The sequence below is a fragment of the Choloepus didactylus genome, chromosome 3, assembly GCF_015220235.1.
Source record: "Choloepus didactylus isolate mChoDid1 chromosome 3, mChoDid1.pri, whole genome shotgun sequence".
NCBI lineage: Eukaryota > Metazoa > Chordata > Mammalia > Pilosa > Megalonychidae > Choloepus > Choloepus didactylus.
In genome coordinates this window covers 9339351-9359363 of record NC_051309.1, presented here as the reverse complement: position 1 = coordinate 9359363, position 20013 = coordinate 9339351, and the positions used below count along the sequence as shown (strand labels likewise).

The 20013-nt window shown below is 43.3% G+C and overlaps 1 protein-coding gene across 4 annotated transcripts in view; it reads left to right on the top strand.

Annotated features, from left to right (window-relative positions):
* SLC2A9 (solute carrier family 2 member 9) overlaps positions 1 to 20013 on the top strand; it is a 234658-nt gene that overhangs the window by 197777 nt on the left and 16868 nt on the right. For 2 of the 4 annotated variants that reach the window (XM_037829396.1, XM_037829395.1), the window contains exon 11: positions 8988 to 9115. The exons of 1 other annotated variant lie outside the window; for it this stretch is intronic. In XM_037829396.1, coding sequence (XP_037685324.1) covers positions 8988 to 9115 — 128 coding nt within the window. Of the gene's footprint in view, positions 1 to 8987; positions 9116 to 18566; positions 18747 to 20013 lie in introns of all 4 variants that reach the window. One more of the 4 variants, XR_005215825.1, reaches the window with a different exon arrangement.

Genomic DNA, 20013 nt, shown 5'->3' with positions numbered 1-20013 from the left:
AGATATAGAATAAGATTGGGGTGAAGGAATCTCCCCTTTCTATCTAATTAAATACAACCATCCTCTGTCCCCCCCAACCCCTCTTAAGCTTCCACTGGAGCCTCATGTCTTCCTTATGGAGAGTCTCCTTCCATTTCTTTAGGAAACATGCTGCATGGGGAAGAGACCAGAGGCCTGGCCAGAGGGACATTTCCTGATTCCTGGCCTGGTCAGCAGTTGGACAGTGAGGAAGGGGAGAGAGGAACTGTTGTTTCTTTATCACATACCATGAGACAAGCCCTGTGCTGAGTAAATTACTGAAATCCTTGTGTGCCCTCAAGTCTGTCCAAAGCCTGGCGAAGCATGTCCAGCAGTGGGAACTTTCTGAGCAAGGGCAGGAGCTGGGAACTCCCAAGGAGGACCTGAGTAAAGATGATAGGCTAGTTCAGAAATTTAGAAGCCCCAGCTTCAACTCTTCTGAAATATAGGGAGTCTCACTTTAGTTCTCTGGTCTCTCTTTCCCCATCAGAAAAGTGGGGATGGGGTTGGACTAGGTGGTCCCTAAGGTACTTTCTGGCTCTGACTTTTGAAGTAGCTCTAGATATAAAACAAGAAAACTGCCTGTTCTCTTTCCATCCAGAACAATGACTCCTGATAATCTGTAATTCTTCCTTGCTCAAGATCAACAAGGTCTAAGACATATTTGTGATGGTTAATTTCATCTGTGAGCTTGACTAGGTTATGGTATTAAGTTGTTTGGTCACACACTTGCCTACTTGTTAATATAAAGGCATTTCATAGATGGAATTTGCATCTATAATCAGCTAGTTGCATCTACAATCAGCTAGTTGCATCTATAATCAATCAAGGAGCATGCCCTCAGCAATGTGGGTAATCTCATCCAGTCAGCTGGAGGTCTTCAAAGCCGGAACTGAGGCTTTCATATATCAATATTGGCTCTTGCCAGAATTTCTAGCCAGCCAGCAAGGTAGCCAGAAGTGCTACCCAAAGAGCAGCCCTCAGCCAATGACTGACAGTATTGGTGGATAAACACCCCAGCCCTCTGAGCCCTCAGATGGGATGATTCTGAAGTGTGTGTTCCACATGGTTTCTCGAAGTTCCTCAGTGAGATTAAGCTCTGGTTACCCGCAGTGGTAACTTCCTTAATAATGTATTTATTCACTTTCTTCACTTCTCCACGTCCTGACCAGTGTTTCCTAGGATCCACTCACACGTAAACTATTTGTTGGGGTCTGCTTCTGGGGGAACCCAGAATAAGATAACCAAATAAGGGAACAAATAAGAATCAAATAAGATAACAAAATAAGTTTACCAAGAGGTAAATTCATATGGGGATTGTGGTGATTTGGAACTGTATGTACCTCAGAGAATTATGTTCTTAATCCATTCCTGTGGGTGTGAACCCATTGTGAGGAGGACCTTTTGATAAGGTTACTTCAGTTAAGGTGTGGCCCACCTCAATCAGGATGGGTCTTAATCTTATCATTGGAGTCCTTTATAAACAGAATGAAATTCAGATAGAGAAAGAAAGCCACAAGAAGCAAGAAACTGAAAGTCAGTAGAACCCAGAAGAGAAGAAGAGGCCAGGAAAGGCCACCATGTGCATTGCCCTGTGGCAAAAGAGCCAAGGACCAAGGATCACCAGCAGCCAGCTCCAGAATGCCAGTCTTCAGAAAGAAAGCATTGCTTTGATGATGCTTGGATTTGGACATTTTCCCAGCCTCAAAACTGTGACCTAGTAAAATCCCATTGTTTAAGCCAACCTGTTGCATGGTATTTGCTTGAGCAGCCAAGGAAACTAAAATAGGGGTTGTTTTCTAAGTTTACACTATGTTATAAGTACCGTGATATGAAGAGAACCCTGCTCAGGGGCTACTGAAGACAGGGTGGAATAAACGACAACAGCACAGCACCATCCCCATCTTTATGTCCTCGTGAATGAGAGGCGTAGTCAAAAGAACACAGAATCTGGAGTCAGCACATCCTACTTTGTGCCGCTTCTCTTCAGTTTACATGTGGAACTTGTAACTCAGGCAAGTTTCTCCATGTCCTGGAATCTTGGTTTCCTCAACTGCAATAATAATTGATTTGTCATGAATTATTTGTCATAAAGAAGGATTCAGTGAGATAAGGCTTGCAAAATCTCTTTGCAAATAATAATGCCCAGAAAAATAATGTGGCTCAAAGCCAGAGAATTTTAAAGAAGGCATTCCTTTGTCAAATGCCATTACTAGATTGAATTGTTTTCAACTGCCTTTTAATTCGGAAACATATCATTTTAAGATAAGCAATGCCTGCACATCTACCACAAGAAAACGCCAATACTTTACCTTTCAAAATCTAATTATAAAGGGGTTTTAATTAAAGATGGGCATGTACAGCCTTGTTATAGAATCTCCCTTCCAAAAATTCCTAACAATATGTTCAGCAAAGAAAAAATATTTAAATGATAGCAAGACAAACCTTTACACAGATTAAAAAAAAATAGGCTAGCAGCAATAAACAAGGAAACATCCCGTAGACTTTGAAAATTGGCAGCCATTGATATTCTGGTACAATGTATTCTGTCACCAATTTTCAGAAACAGTCCTGACCAGAGAAAATTCAAAATCCTCTAAGAACTCTTGCTGATATCTCTATTTGGGAAAAATAGATTGAGGTGGGTTTGCAGCCCAGGGGAAAAGGTCAAGAAGACATGTCCCCTACAGCAGCCCTCTCAAAGGCCCCAGGGCTTGCCATTTTCCAAGATTCTGCCATCACTGGAGGAAACCAGTTGAAGCCCAGAGGAGTAGAATATAGCCCTGACTTGGTGGAATGGGTTATGGTATATGTCACCACAAAATCTCAAAAGAGGGAGGGTAGAGCCCAGGCCCTCCAGAAAGGGCCGTCAGCAGTCCTAGCCAAGTTTTCTGCCTCTCCCATCTGCATTTTTGCCCTCAATATATACTCAGTCCTCAAGCTGTGGCTCAAAAGAAAATACAAACCAGAGGAAGAGTAAAAGGTACCAAAGATGAATCACCTACCACATCAGACCAAAAGAAAATCTGACGGAGTGGCTCACTTTAAATGTAGGAAAAGTAAGGAGCAATGTTACGGGGATTGCACCAGCATGGTGCAATAGAAGGAGGAGGAACGAAAAGGGAGGGAGAGAGGGGAGAAGGAAGGGAGGGATTGTCGAAAGCATTTAAAATCTTTGCAGAAAAAACAGAATAAAGTCATTGGAGAGGGAATAGTTATGGAAGAAAGACAAAGATGATCTGACATAAGGATTATCATGTCTCTAAAGTAAAGAATCCAACACATAGAACAGAGAAAGTATTCAAAGGTGTAACGTAAGAAGTAAATGAAGAGTGGATCTGCAGCTCAACACTGTTTATTAGAACACTATGTTCTAATAAAAATGTATCAGAGAGATCAATCAACACCAGATACAGCATAATTAAGTTAATGAACTTCAAAGAAAAGGAAAGATTCTTTCGAGATTCTAGGTAGAAAAACTCAACCACCTAAAAGAAATATCAGACTAGCCCCAGACTTCATCGCAACATTCACGTCAATTATCAAAATACAAAGAGAGGTCATTGCTGGGTGGAAAATTAAGGAGAACTTTTTTCTTCTTATACCTTTTAGTATTGCATGCTTTCGTAATTCTTTAAAAGGAACAGATATTACTTATGATAATCTAAAAGATATACCCAAACTATTTTCATTTTGGAAAAAAAAAGAAAAAAAAAAAAAAGACTTACCAGAAATCCATTCTATTTCCATATCAAATTTCATTTTTTTCTCATCTTACGCTGGATTTGAAGAGGCAGACCATGAGAACTCTCAGGAAATCAGGCCAGAATCCCTTCAGACAATACACATACAAATGAATTCCAGGATTTGGGAGAACATTCATCTAAAACAATTAGATTGTTAAGTTCTTTCCAGGTACATTAAAGATTGCTAGTGTCGTAGACTTGCTTGCGGTACAGTGCAGTGATTAAGACTCAGTCTGGAGCCACACAGGCTGAGTTTGTATTTGCCATTGAGTGTGGCCTGAATACCTGGTATACATATACCGTGAATCCAGGATGCTTTATTCATTCTTTCATTGATCCTGAATACATTTACAGTGTGTATACTAAGATCGGGGCCGTAACCAGTAAGCAAAACATGATCGTAGCTCTGAAGCCACAAAGAGAAGCGCAGGGTGCAGGGGAGGCAGATTTGTCCATGTTCAACTACGATGTAAGCTGACTGTGCCAGCATGGGAAGCACCAACTGAGCTATCCACAGATGCTTCCAAAAAACACAGCTAGGGAAGTCAGGGAAGGCAAAACCCTGGCTCTCAGCCCCATTCAGACTGCAGAATAGCTGTGAGCTGATGCCCTGGGACACGTGGTAAGTTTCCCGGTAGTGTTAGCTCCAGGACGATCTGGGTGCATGATGGCAACTCTTTCTGACAATGAAATACTCCGTGCTATATAGACCTGAAGGCTGGTTTTATCACATTTCAATGTGTAACCAATGTTCTCACACATTTGGATAGCTGTCTTTAAGATACGGTGAGTCTGCTTTCTTTGTAGTAACAGCATAGGAAATCTCAAAATCAGAATTTGAGCTTTTAATTCAAGTAGGTAAATATTGGTTATCCACTGTCTGTCAGAGATGCTGGCAAATGGAGAAGGAGCCTTCCCTGGGGGGCTCACAGTCTACTGGAGTGTGAGGGGACGATCCATCCTGGGTCGTTTTCTAATTTGTTGGAGACCAAGGCTTGCTTGCATCATAGTGAGGTGGTAACTGTTTTAGTTTACTAATGCTGCCAGAATGCAAAACACCAGAGACGGATTGGCTTTTATAAAAGGGGGTTTATTTGGTTACACAGTTACAGTCTTAAGACCATAAAGTGTCCAAGGTAAGTCATCAGCAATCAGGTACCTTCACTGGAGGATGGCCAGTGGTGTCCAGAAAACCTCTGTTAGCTGGGAAGTCATGTGACTGGCGTCTGCTCCAAAGTTCTGGTTTCAAAAATGGCTTTCTCCCAGGACATTCCTCTCTAGGCTGCAGTTCCTCAAAAATGTCACTCTTAGTTGGACTTGGGGTATTTGTCCTCTCTTAGCTTCTGCGGAGCGAGTCTGTTTTCAACAGCCATCTTCAAACTGTCTCTCATCTGCAGTTCCTGTGCTTTCTTCAAAGTGTCCCTCTTGGCTTTAGCTCCTCTTCAAATTTGACACTCCCAGCTGCACTGAGTTCCCTCTGCCCCTCAGCTCATTTATATGGCTCCACTGATCAAGGCCCACCCTGAATGGGTGGGGCCATGCCTCCATGGAAATATCTCATCAGTTATCCCCTACATTTGGGTGGGGTGCATTTCCATGCAAACAACCTAATCCAAACGTTCTAACTTAATCCCTACTAATATGCCTGCCCCACAAGATTGCATCAAAGAATATGGCTCTTTCTGGGGGACATAATACATTCAAACCAGCACAGTATCGTTGAAAATTCTGGAAGAGTCAGACCTGAGTTGGTCCTGGCCCTGTGGCTCTGTGACGCTGGGTTGCTGGGTTGGGTTATCTGGACCGGTGTCTTGAGGCTGTGTAATTGGGGTTATACGCAATGTTCACACGGAAACTTTGCCTCCATGGGGTGGAGAGTCTCTGAATCAAGCCCCTTCCTTCTATCCCCGCTGCCACCATCCTAACCCAGACAAGTGTCACCTCCTGGTTTGCCCCAAGAGCCTCCTGCGTCCACTCATACCACCCTCCATTCCTTTTGCCAATCCAGGGTAATATCTGCAAAATGCAAACTGATCACATCAGCCCCTGCTTAAAACCCCTCAGTGGTTTTCTTCACTGACAAACCTCTCCCCTTGACCTAAAAAAAAGGCCGATTAGTTGGCCCTGCTCACCTTTGCCACCTCCCCCCATTCCTCTCTACCCTCCCCCAGGTGTTCCGCCACATGGGCGTCTGTTCTGAACTTTGACCCAGTGCCTTTCACCCCAGGACCTCTGCCCTCCAATCCCCCCATCTGACAGGATCTTCTCGGATCACCCCACAGAGAGCCCTCCCCCACCACTGTTAAAATAGCCTCCCGTTGCCCTTTGCACTTCCTGCAGGGTGCTTATCCCCTTTTGTAAGTATTTTATTTATTATTCACTTGCTTTTTTTGTGTTTGTTTTTTTAAATAAATAAGTCATCTTGCCTCTCCATCAGACAAGGGAGTCCCGTGAGAGCAGGGACATCGTCACTCTCGTCCACTGCTGGTGACCAACCCCAGCACAGTCAATAATCACCGAGAGGTGAAGGAGTGAATGGCGGCAGTCTAGTGGTTCTCAAACTGTGTCACCCCAGAGTTTGGTAAAGGTTCCTCATCAAGCCCCCTTCCGCTGCCCACACTGCCTTGTCTGTGGAGCACCAAGGTGTGGTCTGATTGGCAGAGTGGTGCCTCTGGCTGGGGAAGTGGGGATGAACACACAAACAGGAACTCGCAGTCATGCTGAGCCCCAGGTCCTGGGTCTGGGCATGCGAACAGGGCACACGGGAAGGGGAGGATTTAGGCCAGGCGTGGTACCCCCAAGGGCATTTGGAAATCTGTGGCGGCAATCTTGGTTGTCATGGTGACTGGGGGCATGCCTAGCAGCAGGAGGCCGGCCGGAGTGATAAGCATCCTGCAATTGCACAGGACGGTCTTGTAAAATAAGGAATTGTCCCACCCGAATGGCAATGATATGGGTGGCCAGGGTGGATTCAGCACTGGGAGAGTCAAGGCGGACAAGCAGATGGCGACTGAGGCAAGGATTTCCATCTTCTCTCATCTAAGGATTAGCAGAAAAATCCTGAGATTTGGTGCCAGAGTCCTGAACTTGAGTTCTGGTTCACAAGCTGGGTAACTTTGAGCAAACCTTGAAACTCCTCTGGGCCTCTGTTGGCTTACCCAGGGATCATGGTATACAGTACCTCCTAAATCAGTCATTCTGCAGATTTAATGGTGAACATTTCTGACACTTAACATAAATGTCCACTGCCTTCTAAATCAAATTTATACTTACAGTATTCAATTTGTAGAGGGCATTTGGGGAGCCTAGAGGAAATGAATCTTCATTTGGATGGGTCACATCAGAAAAATAGTTTCTATACATTTAGGAGTTAAGGGCTATCTAACTCCAGCACCCACTCCCAATGTTGTCACTCAAACAGGTAGACCTGGCTCTTATCACTAGAGAAGTCTCCTGCCACACAGGCTGCTCGCCAAGCATTCGGTTAGCTAATGCTTCCCATTCTGCAAAATACCAGAAATGGATTGACTTTTATAAAGGGGGTTTGTTTGATTACAAAGTTATAGCCTTAAGGCCATAAAAGTGTCTAAGCTATGGCGTCAACAAGTATACCTTCACCGAAAGAAGGCTGATGGTGTCCGGAAAACCTCTTTAGCTAGGAAGACATGTGGCTGGGGTCTGCTGATCCCAGGTTGTGCTCCAGCTCCTCTCTCAGCACCTGTACATTCTTCCAAGTATCCCCTGTGGCTGTAGCTCCTCTTCAAAATATCACTCTCAGGTGCTCTCCAAAATGTCACTCACAGTTGCTCTGTGTCTGGGCCCGTGTGGCCCTTTTTAAAGTACTCCAGTGATCCAATAAAGACCACCCTGAATGGGTGGGGAAACACCTCTATGGGAATAATCCAATGAAAGTCTCGCCCATAGTTGATTGAGTCACATCTCCATGGAAACACCCAATCCAAGGATTCCAACCTCATCAACACTAATGCATCTGCCCCCACAAGATTGCTTCAAAGATAATGGCATTTTGGGGGCCATAATACATCCAAATTGGCACACCAGGTGTTCTGGTTTGCTAAAGCTGCCACGATGCAGTATACCAGAAATGGATTGGCTTTTACAATGGGGGTTTATTAGTTCACAAATTTACAGTTCTAAGGCCATGAAAATGTCCCAATTAAGGTATCAAGAGGTAGATACCTTCTCTGAGAAAAAGCCGATGGCATCCGGAGTTTCTCCGTCACATGGGAAGGTACATGGCTGGCTCTGCTGAAACTTCTCTCCTGGGTCGAGCTTCTGGTTTCTGTGGCTTTCCCCAAAAGGTCTCTGGGCTTCTGTCTCTGCTTCTCTTGTGGGTCCTTCTTGCTTCTCCCAGGGTGTTTTCTTTCTAAGCTCGCTGAGCTCTCTTCAAAATGTCTCTGCCTTTTATCCTCTCATAAAGGACCCCAGCAAGGAGATTAAGACCCACTGTGCCAGTTTGTATATATTATGTCCCCCAGAAAAAGCCATATTCTTTAGTGCATTCTTTCAGGGGCAGACATATTAGTGTTGATTAAGTTGGAAACTTTGGATAAGGTTGTGTCCATGGAGATGTGACCTACCCAACTGCAGGTGATAACTCTGATTGGATGATTTCCATGGAGGTGTGGGCCTTGATTGGTTCACCAGAGCTCTATAAAAGCTCAGACAGACGGAGCTCACAGCTAGCTGTAATTGAGACAGACATATTGAAGGCAGCCATTGGAAGCTGATGCAGACATTTTGGAGATTGCCATTTTGAAACGCAACCTGGGAGCAAGCAGATGCCAGCCACATGCCTTCCCAGCTAACAGAAGTTTTCTGGATGCCAGTGACCTTTCTCCAGTGAAGGTATGTTATTGTTGATGCCTTACCTTGGACACTTTATGGCCTTAAGACTGTAACTGTGTAACCAAATAACCCCCTTTTATAAAAGCCAAACCATTTCTGGTGTTTTGCATTCTGGCAGCATTAGCAAACTAGAATACCCACCTTGAATGGGTGGGGTTACAGCTCCATGGAAACAACCTAATCAGAAGGTCCCCCCACAATAGATCTGCCCCCATGAGATTGGATTAAAAGGACATGGCTTTTCTGGGGTACATAATAGATTCAAACCAGCACACCAAGCCTGCACATGGGGATGACACTGGTGGTATGACCTTCTGAGGGTGGTTAACGCCTTGCTTGGCTCTGACATCGCAGGTGGCATCCCGTTCATCTTGACCGGTGAAGTCTTCCAGCAGTCACAGCGGCCAGCAGCCTTCCTTGTCGCCGGCACGGTCAACTGGCTCTCCAACTTTGCTGTCGGGCTCCTCTTCCCCTTCCTTCAGGTATGACTGGCAAGGGCACTCTTTCCCGTGGGGTCTCCTCTGATTCTGCAGCCCCCTAAGGGGTGATTGATAAAGCAGATTTCACCCCTCTCTCAATGGGAATCTCATGTTATTTTTCTAAAAACGGAAAAAAAAGCTGGGCTTTGGCCTTGTTTCCTCATTGTTAATGCAAATACCATGCAACAGCTTGACTTAAACAGTGGGAATTTATTGGCTTATGGTATTTTTGTTTGGTTGGTTTTGGATTTGTTTTTCTTACAACTCCACAGAAGCTTTATTGCATTAGTGGTATATATTTTTTTTTTCATTTCATTGAAATATATTCACATACCATGCAGTCATACAAAACAAATCGTACATTTGACTGTTCACAGTACCGTTACATAGTTCTGCATTCATTACCAAAATCAATCCCTGACACCCTCATTACCACACACACAAAAATAACCAGAATAATAATTAAAGTGAAAAAGAGCAACTAAAGTAAAAAAGAACACTGGGCGCCCTTGTCTGTCTGTTTGTTTGTTTGTTTCCTTCCTCTACCTTTCTACTCATCCATCCACAAACTAGACAAAGGGGAGTGTGATCCCTATGCCCCGCCCCCAATCCCACTGTCTCCTCTCATAAGCCACATTTTTATACAACTGTCTTCGAGATTCATGGGTTCTGGGTTGTAGTTTGATAGTTTCAGGTATCCACCACCAGCTACCCCAATTCATTAGAACCTAAAAAGGGTTGTCTAAAGTGTGCGTAAGAGTGCCCACCAGAGTGACCTCTCGGCTCCTTTTGGATTCTCTCTGCCACTGAAGCTTATTTCATTTCCTTTCACAACCCCCTTTTGGTCAAGAAGATGTTCTCCGTCCCATGATGCCAGGTCTACATTCCTCCCCGGGAGTCATATTCCACGTTGCCAGGGAGATTCACTCCCCTGGGTGTCTGATCCCACGTAGGGGGGAGGGCAGTGATTTCACCTTTCAAGTTGGCTTAGCCAGAGAGAGAGGGCCACATCTGAGCAACAAAGAGGCATTCGGGAGGAGGCTCTTAGGCACAACCATAGGGAGGCCTAGCCTCTCCTTTGCAGCAACCGTCTTCCCAAGGGTAAAACCTGTGGTAGAGGGCTCAACCCATCAAACCACCAGTCCCCTATGTCTGTGGTCATGTTAGCAACCATGGAGGTGGGGTAGGCGAATACCCCTGCATTCTCCACAGGCTCCTCAAGGGGGCACTACATCTTTTTTTTTTTCCTTGTTTTTGTTTTTTTGTTTTTTTGTTTTTTTTAACTTTCCCTTCTTTTTTAAATCAACCGTATGAAAAAAAAGGTTAAAAAGAAAACAAACATACAATAAAAGAACATTTTAAAGAGACCATAACAAGGGAGTAAGAAAAAGACAACTAACCTAAGATAACTGCTTAACTTCCAACATGTTCCTACTTTACCCCACGAAAGTTACCTAATAGAGCAACATTTCTGTGAACTTGCTCCTACTATATCCATCAGAAATTAACAGACCATAGTCATTCCTGGGCATCCCCAGAACGTTAAATAGCTTATCTGTTCTTCTTGGATTATTGTTCCCCCTTCCTTAATTGCTCTCTATTGCTAGTTCCCCTACATTCTACATTATAAGCCATTTGTTTTATATTTTTCAAAGTTCACATTAGTGGTAGCATATACTATTTCTCTTTTTGTGCCTGGCTTATTTCGCTTAGCATTATGTCTTCAAGGTTCATCCATGTTGTCATATGTTTCACGAGATCATTCCTTCTTACTGACGCGTAGTATTCCATCGTGTGTATATACCACATTTTATTTATCCACTCATCTGTTGAAGGACATTTGGGTTGTTTCCATCTTTTGGCAATTGTGAATAATGCTGCTATGAACATTGGCGTGCAGATATCTGTTCGTGTCACTGCTTTCCGATCTTCCGGGTATATACCGAGAAGTGCAATCGCTGGGTCGAATGGTAACTCTATATCTAGTTTTCTAAGGAACTGCCAGACTGACTTCCAGAGTGGCTGAACCATTATACAGTCCCACCAACAGTGAATAAGAGTTCCATTTTCTCCACATCCCCTCCAGCATTTGTAGTTTCCTGTTTGTTTAATGGCAGCCATTCTAACCAGTGTTAGATGGTATCTCATTGTGGTCTTAATTTGCATCTCTCTAATAGCTAGTGAAGCTGAACATTTTTTCATGTGTTTCTTGGCCATTTGTACTTCCTCTTCAGAGAACTGTCTTTTCGTATCTTTTGCCCATTTTATAATTGGGCCGACTGTACTATTGTCATTGAGTTGTAGGATTTCTTTATATATGCAAGATATCAGTCTTTTGTTACATACATGGTTACCAAAAATTTTTTCCCATTGAGTTGGCTGCCTCTTTACCTTTTTGAGAAATTCCTTTGAGGTGCAGAAACTTCTAAGCTTGAGGAGTTCCCATTTATCTATTTTCTCTTTTGTTGCTTGTGCTTTGGGTGTAAAGTCTAGGAAGTGGCCGCCTAATACAAGGTCTTGAAGATGTTTTCCTACATTATCTTCTAGGAGTTTTATGGTACTTTCTTTTATATTGAGATCTTTGGTCCATTTTGAGTTAATTTTTGTGTAGGGGGTGAAGTAGGGGTCCTCTTTCATTCTTTTGGATATGGATATCCAACTCTCCCAGCCCCATTTGTTGAAAAGACCATTATGACTCAGTTCAGTGACTTTGGGGGCCTTATCAAAGATCAGTCGGCCATAGATCTGAGGGTCTATCTCCGAATTCTCAATTCAATTCCATTGATCTATATGTCTGTCTTTGTGCCAGTACCATGCTGTTTTGGCAACTGTGGCTTTATAATAAGCTTCAAAGTCAGGGAGTGTAAGTCCTCCCACTTCGTTTTTCTTTTTTAGAGTGTCTTTAGCAATTCGAGGCATCTTCCCTTTCCAAATAAATTTGATGACTAGCTTTTCCAAGTCTGCAAAGTAGGTTGTTGGAATTTTGATTGGGATTGCATTGAATCTGTAGATGAGTTTCGGTAGAATTGACATCTTAATGACATTTAGTCTTCCTATCCATAAACATGGAATATTTTTCCATCTTTTAAGGTCCCCTTCTATTTCTTTTAGTAGAGTTACGTAGTTTTCTTTGTATAGGTCTTTTACATCTTTGGTTAAGTTTATTCCTAGGTACTTGATTTTTTTAGTTGCTATTGAAAATGGTATCTTTTTCTTGAGTGTCTCTTCAGTTTGTTCATTTCTAGCATATAGAAACATTACTGACTTATGTGCATTAACCTTGTATCCTGCTACTTTGCTAAATTTGTTTATTAGCTCTAGTAGCTGTATCGTCGATTTCTCAGGGTTTTCTAGATATAAGATCATATCATCTGCAAACAATGACAGTTTTACTTCTTCTTTTCCAGTTTGGATGCCTTTTATTTCTTTGTCTTGCCGGATTGCCCTGGCTAGCACTTCCAGCACAATGTTGAATAACAGTGGTGATAGCGGGCATCCTTGTCTTGTTCCTGATCTTAGAGGGAAGGCTTTCAGTCTCTCATCATTGAGTACTATGCTGGCTGTGGGTTTTTCATATATGCTCTTTATCATGTTAAGGAAGTTTCCTTCAATTCCTACCTTTTGAAGTGTTTTTATCAAAAAGGGATGTTGGATTTTGTCAAATGCTTTTTCAGCATCTATTGAGATGATCAATTGATTTTTCCCTTTTGACTTGTTAATGTGTTGTAATACATTGATTGATTTTCTTATGTTGAACCATCCTTGCATGCCTGGAATAAACCCCACTTGGTCATTGATTTTCTTATGTTGAACCATCCTTGCATGCCTGGAATAAACCCCACTTGGTCATGGTGTATGATTTTTTTAATGTGTCTTTGGATTCGATTTGCAAGTATTTTGTTGAGGATTTTTGCATCTATATTCATTAGGGAGATTGGCCGGTAGTTTTCCTTTTCTGTAGCATCTTTGCCTGGTTTTGGTATTAGATTGATGTTAGCTTCATAAAATGAGTTAGGTAGTGTTCCCTTTTCTTCAATGTTTTGAAAGAGTTTGAGTAAGATTGGTGTCAGTTCTTTCTGGAAAGTTTGGTAGAATTCCCCTGTGAAGCCATCTGGCTCTGGGCATTTATTTGTGGGAAGATTTTTGATGACTGATTGGATCTCTTTGTTTGTGATGGGTTGGTTGAGGTCTTCTATTTCTTCTCTGGTCAGTCTAGGTTGTTCATGTTTCCAGGAAATTGTCCATTTCCATTTCCTCTACATTATCCAGTTTGTTGCCATACAGTTGTTCATAGTATCCTCTTATAATTTTTTTAATTTCTTCAGGATCTGCAGTTATGTCAACTTTTTCATTCATTATTTTGTTTATATGGGTCTTCTCTCTTTTTGATTTTGTCAGTCTAGCTAGGGACTTGTCAATCTTGTTGATCTTCTCAAAGAACCAACTTTTGGTGATATTTATCCTCTCTATTGTTTTTTTGTTCTCTATGTCATTTATTTCTGCTTTAATCCTTGTTATTTCTTTTCTTGTACTTGGTTTAGGATTGGTTTGCTGTTCATTTTCTAGCTTCTTCAGTTGATCCATTAGTTCTTTGATTTTGGCTCTTTCTTCCTTTTTAATATATGCGTTTAGTGCTATAAATTTCCCCCTTAGCACTGCTTTTGCTGCATCCCATAGGTTTTGGTAGGTTGTGTTCTCATTTTCATTCGTCTCTATATATTTAGCAATTTCTCTTGCTATTTCTTCTTTAACCCACTGATTGTTTAGGAGTGTGTTGTTTAACCTCCAGGTATTTGTGAATTTTCTAAGTCTCTGATGGTTATTGACTTCTAATTGTATTCCATTGTGGTCAGAGAATGTGCTTTGAATAATTTCAATCTTTTTAAATTTATTGAGGCTTGTTTTATGTCCCAGCATATGATCTATTCTGGAGAAAGTTCCATGAGCACTAGAAAAGTATGTGTATCCTGGTGATTTGGGATGTAATGTCCTGTATATGTCTGTTAAATATAATTCATTTATCAGATTGTTTAGGTTTTCAATTTCCTTATTGGTCTTCTGTCTGGTTGATCTATCTATAGGAGAGAGTGATGTGTTGAAGTCTCCCACAATTATTGTGGAAACATCAATTCCTTCCTTTAGTTTTGCCAGTGTTTCTCTCATGTATTTTGTGGCACCTTGGTTGGGTGCATAGACATTTACGATTGTTATTTCTTCTTGCTGAATTGCCCCTTTTATTAGTACATAGTGGCCTTCTTTGTCTCTCAAAACATCCCTGCATTTGAAGTCTATTTTATCTGAGATTAATATTGCTACACCTGCTTTCTTTTGGTTGTAGCTTGCATGAAATATTTTTTTCCATCCTTTCACTTTCAGTTTCTTTGTGTCCCTGTGTCTAAGATGAGTCTCTTGTATGCAACATATTGATGGTTCGTTTTTTTTTGATCCATTCTGCGAATCTATATCTTTTAATTGGGGAGTTTAATCCATTTACATTCAACGTTATAACCGTGAAGGCATTTCTTGAATCAGCCATCTTATCCTTTGGTTTATGTTTGTCATATTTTTCCCCTCTGTCTATTAATATCCTTTATTGTACCCATACCGAATCTCTTTAGTACTGAACCTTTCTCCAAGTCTCTCTGTCCTTTCTTTGTTTCTCTGTCTGTAGGGCTCCCTTGAGTATCTCCAGTAGGGCAGGTCTCTTGTTAGCAAATTCTCTCAGCATTTGTTTGTCTGTGAAAAATTTAAGCTCTCCCTCAAATTTGAAGGAGAGCTTTGCTGGATAAAGTATTCTTGGCTGGAAATTTTTCTCACTCAGAATTTTAAATATATCGTGCCACTGCCTTCTCGCCTCCATGGTGGCTGCTGAGTAGTCACTACTTAGTCTTATGCTGTTTCCTTTGTATGTGGTGAATTGCTTTTCTCTTGCTGCTTTCAGAACTTGCTCCTTCTCTTCTGTGTTTGATAGTGTGATCAGTATATGTCTCGGAGTGGGTTTATTTGGATTTATTCTATTTGGAGTTCGCTGAGCATTTATGATTTGTGTATTTATGGTGTTTAGAAGATTTGGGAAGTTTTCCCCAACAATTTCTTTGAATACTCTTCCTAGACCTTTACCCTTTTCTTCCCCTTCTGGGACACCAGTGAGTCTTATATTTGGACATTTCATATTATCTATCATATCCCTGAGGTCCATTTCGATTTTTTCAATTTTTTCCCCATTCTTTCTTTTATGCTTTCATTTTCCATTCTGTCATCTTCGAGGTCACTGATTCGTTGTTCAACTTCCTCTAGTCTTGTACTATGAGTGTCCAGAATCTTTTTAATTTGGTCAACAGTTTCTTTAATTTCCATAAGATCATCCATTTTTTTATTTAGTCTTGCAATGTCTTCTTTATGCTCTTCTAGGGTCTTCTTGATTTCCTTTATCTCCCGTACTATGGTCTCATTGTTCATCTTTAGTTCTTTGAGTAGCTGCTCTAGGTGCTGTGTCTCTTCCGGTCTTTTGATTTGGGTGCTTGGGCTTGGGTTATCCATATCGTCTGGTTTTTTCATATGCTTTATAATTTTCTGTTGTTTTTGGCCTCGTGGCATTTGCTGAACTTGATAGGGTTCTTTTAGGATTTGTAGACCAATTGAAGTCCTTATCTCTAATTTATCAGATCTACAGCTTCGTGGAGTACACTTTCTCTAACTAACCAGCAGGTGGCGTCCACGAGCCACCTGTTCTCCACAAGCCAGTTCTCCCCTGCTTAGCCTTTTTGGTGAGTGGGGGAGTGAGTGTTGTGGGGTCCAATTGGTGTACCAAGCTTGCGTGTGTAGTTGGTGTTGCCTGCCCTGTATATGGGGCGTGTTTCTGAGCAGTCAGGGAGGGGGGGGGTGGTTCTAAAAATCAAATCTCCCTGGTGATCCTAGAGTTTTAAAGCTGCTGCAATAGTCTAATCCTTCAGTTCAGTCCTGGCACAGTTTGTCTCTGCCACTGACCCACAAGTCCTTGGTATTGGCATATGGCTCCTGAGACTTGCAAGTGGGCCCCTCTTCCAGGCCGTGCACCCCGGGTCCTCTGTTGAGGGATGACTGTGGTATGTCACAGGTGAGTGCCATCCCCCCAGGGCAGTTCTGGGCTGCTGGGCTGTGTAGGGAGGCTCCCAGTCTGCTGAAATGATGGCTGAATGGGGCTTTGTTAATTCACACTGCTCTACCTTCCCAACTCTGGGACAATCAGCTGAGGTTGCAGGGAAGGCTAATGTCCACGCCCAGTTTTGTGGTGTGTGCCTGTTATTTGAAGCACTTCCGTCACACTGGGTTGTCTGGGGCAGTTCTGGGCTATGGGGCTGGCGATGGGCAGGAGTGTTTCCTGTCCACCAGGATGATGGCTGTGAGCGGACACCCCCCTTTTCTTGGGTAGTTGTGGTGTTTAGTGAATTTTCTCAGCCACTGGATTATTGCATTTTGTCTCAGAGCTCTCCTAGTTCTGCTCTTGACTTGACCTGCCCAAATATCAAGTCTTTGAAGCTTTCTGTATTGGGCTTCTTAGAGTAATTGTTTTAGAAAAAGAAAAAAGGATTAAAAAAAAAAAAAAAACACAAAAAAACAAACAAACAAAAAAAAAAAAGGGCCCTCCTCAGAGATCTAATGGGTTATTGAAATGCTAAGAGACAAAGCAACCAGGGCCATTAAGGAAAGGTCCACAGGGCAGAGAGATCAGCTTTTCTTTCGGATTTGCATATGCGCCTCAGGGCCCTTCCCCTTTCTATGCTCACCAGAACTCCAAAAATCCTCCACTTTTATTTTGGAGTTCTTCGTGTTGTTTTTTTTCTATGCCTGTCTCCTCTCTGCTGGGCTGGCTGCTCTCAGATTCTCTGGTGTCTGGTCTCAGTCTATCTATGGTTGGAATTTGAATCAGTAGAATGAGTTTCCAATAAGGGCTGCCACTGCAGTTCTCCCTTCTCCTTCCCGGAGCTGACAGCCCCTCCTCCCCCGGGACTGAGCCTGGCAGGGAGGGGCGCGGGTCCCCTGGCCGCAAAAACTTACAGATTTCGCTGATCTCAGCAGTTCCACGTTTTCATGAGTGTTGTATGAAGTACGCCCAACGTCAGATTGCTCTGTGGTGTCCAGTCCACACAGTTCCTGGCTTTCTACCTACTTTCCTGGAGGAGTAACTAAAACATACAGCTCACCAGTCTGCCATCTTGCCCCGCCTCCCATACTTGGTTGTTTTATAGTAGAAATTCGCGACTGTCTACAAACAGGAATTTAATCCTTGGGGTAGGTGAAAATCTAGAGTAGGACAGAGACATGGGATGAGGATAACTGGATAGTAGTTGATACTGCGTCATCCCTGTTTGTCCATGATCTGCATTTGCTGACCCCTAGAGAAGGAGCAAAGAATTCTTTATTTATACCTCCTCTAATATTCTTCCTTTTCCTCAAGTGCCCTTATTTTTGTCTTCTCTGTTGTCTCTGGGTTTTCCTAGAAATTCCTTCTTAAGTCGAGTCTGTGTCCTGCAGTTCTCTCCATTGTAGACTGGAACCCTTTGGCCAGCTCCAGCAGTGGTTTCTGCTCCCAGTTACACCGTGTTCTCTGTATTCACCTGTCTCTCCAGTTTTGGGGGGCAGTGGTTTGTCCCCTGACTGCAATTCTCTGGTCCGTTTAAGAAGAGTTGTTTATTTTCAGCTTGTTGGGCTTCTTTCCTACTGTGAGGATGGGAGCCTGGCGCACGGTTTTGAGGCTATAAGTCCAAATTCAAGGTGTCATCAAGGCAGTGTTTTCTCCCAGAAGACGGTGGTGTTCTGGGGCTGACTGCTGGTGATCCTTGGCCCTTGGCTTTTCTTCACATGGCAATGCACATGGTGGCCTCTCCCGCCTTCTCCCTTTCCTTTTCTCTCTGATCTTCCCTGTAAGGCCTTCAGTTATAAGATCAAGATCCACCTGGGCTACACCTTATCTGAAGTAACCTCATAAAAGGCCCTATTTATGCGTTCATACCCACAGGAATGGATTAAGTTTAAGATCATGCTTTTCTGGGGTACATACAGCCCCGAACCTATCTCCCTTCTTCCTCCTGCACCAACTTCAAGCTGCCCCTAAATGCCAAGGACTGCCGCTGAATGCAGAAATCTGCCCACTGCTGAGTGCAGGCAAGGAAAGCTCAGTTAATATCTCAAGCTTGCAACTGACTCATCATTTCTGCAATATGCTCGTCCCTGTTAAACAAATTCCACATAATAGTTTCACTCCACACTGCCACCTTGACACACTTTTAACATCCTCATTGTCATCATCGTAACCACAGCTAATGGGGAAATTGTCCCAAAGGTGACAGTGATTGGCAGGAAATGCCAACAGACTCAGGAAACAGATACGCATTCTTTTTGTGTAGGCGAAGAAGCTATTCCTTCACTTGCTCAGTAATTCAGCACATATGTATTGTGTCTCTACTGTGTGCAGGCACTGTTTCAGGCAATGGGGAGACAGTGGGAACTGAAGCCTGTGTTCTCACGGTCCTGGGGCTGAAAAGCAAAGTCAGAGGAGGCCTCTTGAAGGAGGACTTGAGCAGATACCTGAGTGAAATGACAGCCCAAGATGGAGCAGCAAGACAAACAGCAAGTGCAAGCGCCCTGAGGCTGGGTAAGGGACAGCAGGGAGGCCCGTTAGGGTGGGGCAGAGTGAGTGGGAAGGATGAGAGGTAGGACATGAGGACAGAGCGTTAGCCAGGGCCAGGACACAAAGCCAAGGACCTCACAAATGTCCTACCCATGGCCCAGGGGCAGCAGCGTTCACAGGAGGGCCAGCTTCCCTGCTCAAATGACACCAGGTGATGCCACCAGGTACCCATGACACCAGGTAAAGGTGAGGCTCTGTCAGATCCCCCTGAGAAAGAGCCTGCCATCACTCCCACAACTGCCCCAGAGACTCAGTTAACAGTCCACCGGCTCACCAGGTTGCCAGGTATAATTAACTAGTTTCAACCCCAGCACGTCCAGAGATTCTGCTGTAAGCTTGGGTGAGTCAAAGGCCAGTCTCCTGGGCTCACCATCCCCCATCAGCCCACATGTTGGCCACTCCTGCCCCCACCCCAGTTTCTGAGAAGTTACTCTGTACCAGGGTCCCTGCACATGGCTTCTTGTCCTTTAGCTCACATAACCCTAAGGCTGGGTTTCTTATCCCCATCATTTTACGCATGACGAAACCGAGACTGGGGGAGTAGACAGAGTCGGTCCATGGCCCCACAGTCAACATCAAGCCCAGTTTCTCTGCTCCATCCCCTTCCACATCTCTGCTTTCCATCTGCTGCTCATTACAGGCCCCTCAATCTCTGAGTTAGAAGGTTGACACATTACATAATTTTCACAGCATCTTCGACTGCATTTTAGCTACTTGAACCACACCGTCTCTGAAACATAAGTGCCACGAGGGACATCAGGGACCACAGAATGAGAGAAACCCCCTCATTCATTTATTCCCTTCTTGAGGCATCTTCACCCACTAACTGTAGTCATAAAATAACAAGTTGTCTTTTCAATTGGCTTCACACCTTAAATGGCTTTTTCCAGTTTGGTGCAAAGTCAACCAAGGTCAGTAAAATACTCATTATTGTGGGGAAAATTAACATCAAATCATTTCTTCTTTCAACTCTGATCTCTCCACCACCTTTACAAATTAACTAGAGAAATCACCCTTGGCTCACAATTAGGCTCTGTATGCCCATGAAGTTGGTCATCATCTTTGGGGTGATTGGAGGGGCGTGGAGGACCTTGCCTCAGCTCCTGACCAAGTTCACCATCTCAATTCCCCACCACAGTTTGGGCACTAATAGCATTGACATGCTGCTTAAGCACCAGCATTTATTGAGCGCTTGCTGTTTGCCGGAAGCTCTTCAACCCCAGTCAATGCA